At 55.4% G+C, this 2782-nt stretch overlaps 1 protein-coding gene across 1 annotated transcript in view; it reads left to right on the top strand.

Annotated features, from left to right (window-relative positions):
* KLHDC8A (kelch domain containing 8A) overlaps positions 1-2782 on the top strand; it is a gene marked incomplete at its 3' end in the record, with an annotated part of 3919 nt that overhangs the window by 198 nt on the left and 939 nt on the right. Inside the window, exons 2-3 of the mRNA XM_010010435.1 lie at positions 2-159; positions 1612-1776. Of these exons, the coding sequence (XP_010008737.1) occupies positions 2-159; positions 1612-1776 (323 nt within the window). The remainder of the gene's footprint in view (position 1; positions 160-1611; positions 1777-2782) is intronic.

Raw genomic sequence — 2782 nt, 5'->3', positions numbered from 1 at the left:
CCGTGGCCACCTTGGGCAAGAGGATCATGGTGATCGGAGGGGTTGGGGTGAATCAGCTGCCGGTGAAGATAGTGGAGATGTACAACATCGATGAGGGCAAGTGGAAGAAGAGGAACTCGCTGAGAGAGGCAGCCATGGGGATCTCTGTGACGGGAAAAGGCAAGGGCATTTTTTTTTGTGTCCTTCCTGGGCAGGGAGGGATGTCTGTGGGGTGGTGGGATGGAGAAGGGGTCCCGTTGGTTAGTGCATCAGGCACAAGAGCTTTCTTGCTTGGCCTGGCAGTGGCACAGGGTTATGTTGTTCTTTCCTGTGCTTTCTAGAGGTTGAACCCTGTGTATTTGTCATATCCCACCTCTAAAGACTGTTCTGTAACTGGCCAAGAGCAGGTAAGCCAGAGAGTTGCTCTCTCTTGTCAGCCCTGGAGCCACGAGAGCCGTGGCTGTGCTGGTACCTGGGGTTATCTCAGCCAGGTCCAAGCTCCAGGCTCTCAAATCAAGCTTCTCCAGGTTTTTTTGGCAAGTTCTGGTCCTTGTGTGCTGCAGATGCTGGAAAAACAGGAATGATGCTCTGGCTGAATGTAAGCCACAGAATAGCTCTCAGAAGAGAGACATCTCTGGTCCAAACCCAGAACCAGCCAGAAGAGAGTCAGCTTCACACTTACGGGCTCAAATCACTGTAGTAGGAGAGGAAGTGGCTGGTCTTGAGGCTTAACTCCTGCCTCAGGCAGGGCTGGTTACGTCCCTCCAGACTCTGCCTTACCAGCCCATCCCTTTTATTGCATTGCAAAGCAGAGATGTGGACACGGATTTCCTTTAGCACACTCTGCCATGCTTTGGAGAGCCTGGGGCTGGGAGCTGGGGTCACGCCGCTTCCCACCCTGCCTGGGATTAGGAATCTAATCTCCAGGCAGCATCTTGGAAAGCTGCTTGGCCTCTTTGCTTAAGTGGGTTTAAAAGCTGCCATCAAGGAATGCTTAAAGATAATGTTTACTATCCTGGAGGTGATTTTCTCTCTGGGTATAAGCTTGCCTGACTGATACAGCAGGGTCAATGTGGTGTGAGAGGCTGGGAGCAGAAAGAGCTGCCCTAATCCATGCAGCGTGCAGGCTGGTCTCTGCTTTTAGAACTGCAGGGCAAAGGCTGCTCTCGTTGCTCTCCTGAGTCTTGTTTGTGCCATGAAGTGCTTGTTGGAGGAGATAATGTGGGTGCTGTGCAGGAAGGGATTTCTTTTGGAGGGCCGGGTTTGCCATTAGCCACAGGTGCACGGAGCTGATGGGGACCTGGTGAGGAACGAGGAGTCTCAGTGCCTTGTGTCGGCTCCGAGCCCCTCTCCCAGGTTGCAGAGCTGCCATCCTGTGCCAGACCTTGCCGGGGTGAAGCAGGAGATGAGCATGGGAGCAGCAGCCCTGAATGAGGGAGTGGGGTCAGGGAGAGCATCCACGTTGCTGCAGGGACCAGCAGCATCCCCCTGTGCCCCAGGAGCTCGGGACATGCCCAGGGACTGGTCGTGTCTGCCCCATCCCTGGCAGTGTTCAAGGCCAGGTTGGGTATTTCTGATGCTTCCCTAGAATAACTCTGTGGGATTCTCTTTCTGCTTCCTGGCCCTGTCCAGACTATAGAGTCTACGCAGCCGGTGGGATGGGATCCGACCTGCGGCCACACAACTACCTGCAGCACTACGACATGCTGAAGGACATCTGGGTGTCGCTGGCGGCCATGCCCACACCCAGGTACGCTGCCACGTCCTTCCTGCGAGGCACCAAGATCTACGTGCTGGGTAAGAGCAGTCCTGCCTCCCCTCCTCCTCCTCAGCAGCAGCTCCTTTGATCCGAGCACCGGGAAGAGGCTTTGGGGAGTGTTCTCCTCCACCAAAAGCCCTTGGACTCAACTAAGGAGTTCAAATACTTCTATGCATTATGTACCAGCAAAGCACCACTCAGCTTCACAGAGGCTCTGCCTTTGGGGCTGCTTTGGAGACTGGGAGGTGGGAAATGTCAGACCAAGCCTTTTGCAGGGGACAGTCACAGGGTGGGTTGGGTTGGAAAGGACCTTAAGATCATCCACTTCCAATCCCTGCCATGGGCAGGGATGCTTCACCCTAGACCATGTCACCCAAGGCTCTGTCCAACCTGGCCTTGAACAGTGCCAGGGACGGGGCATTTACCACTTCTTTGGGCAGCCTGTGCCAGTGATGTTCATTAGGAAGGGAAGCCAAGGCAGAGGAACGCTGCTGTTTGCTCACAGCTCAGGACCAACATGCACAATCCCTGGTTGCTCCAAGCCCTCCAGAGCCCTGCCTTTCTTTAGGGGTTACCAGGAAGGACTCTTTGATGTATTTTGCACTTTGCTTGCTGAGAGTAGCTGGATTCATCTGCCTGTGATGGAGCGAAGAAGAAGACCCGTCTCTGGCGGGGGTGACAGCCGCTGCTGGGGCCCTGCTGCCCCACTGGGAGCTCGGCAGCAGGGCTGGATTGTACTGGTGCTGGATGCATGTGCATTGCAAAGGCTCCTCCAGTGCCGAGCCCCGTGGATGTGTCTTGGTTAAACCTGTGCACATCGAACACCTTCCCCTGCCAGAGGGGGGTTCATGCGCTGAGAAATGAAGTGTTTCTGTGGCATGAACCTGCAGCTAAAGGAGCCCCCCCCCGCCCCAGGTCTGTGTTAGCTCTGGGGCAATAACACAAGAGGATGTGAAGCTGCTGGAGCAAATCAAGAGATGAGCTCTTGGGCAGAAGCTCTTCCCTGTGAGGGGGCAGAGGCGCTGGCACAGGGGGCACAGAGGA

Source organism: Nestor notabilis, unplaced genomic scaffold (genome assembly GCF_000696875.1).
Source record: "Nestor notabilis isolate BGI_N333 unplaced genomic scaffold, ASM69687v1 scaffold17272, whole genome shotgun sequence".
NCBI lineage: Eukaryota > Metazoa > Chordata > Aves > Psittaciformes > Psittacidae > Nestor > Nestor notabilis.
The sequence above is the reverse complement of the archived record's forward strand: the minus strand, read 5'-3'. Positions and strand labels throughout refer to the sequence as shown.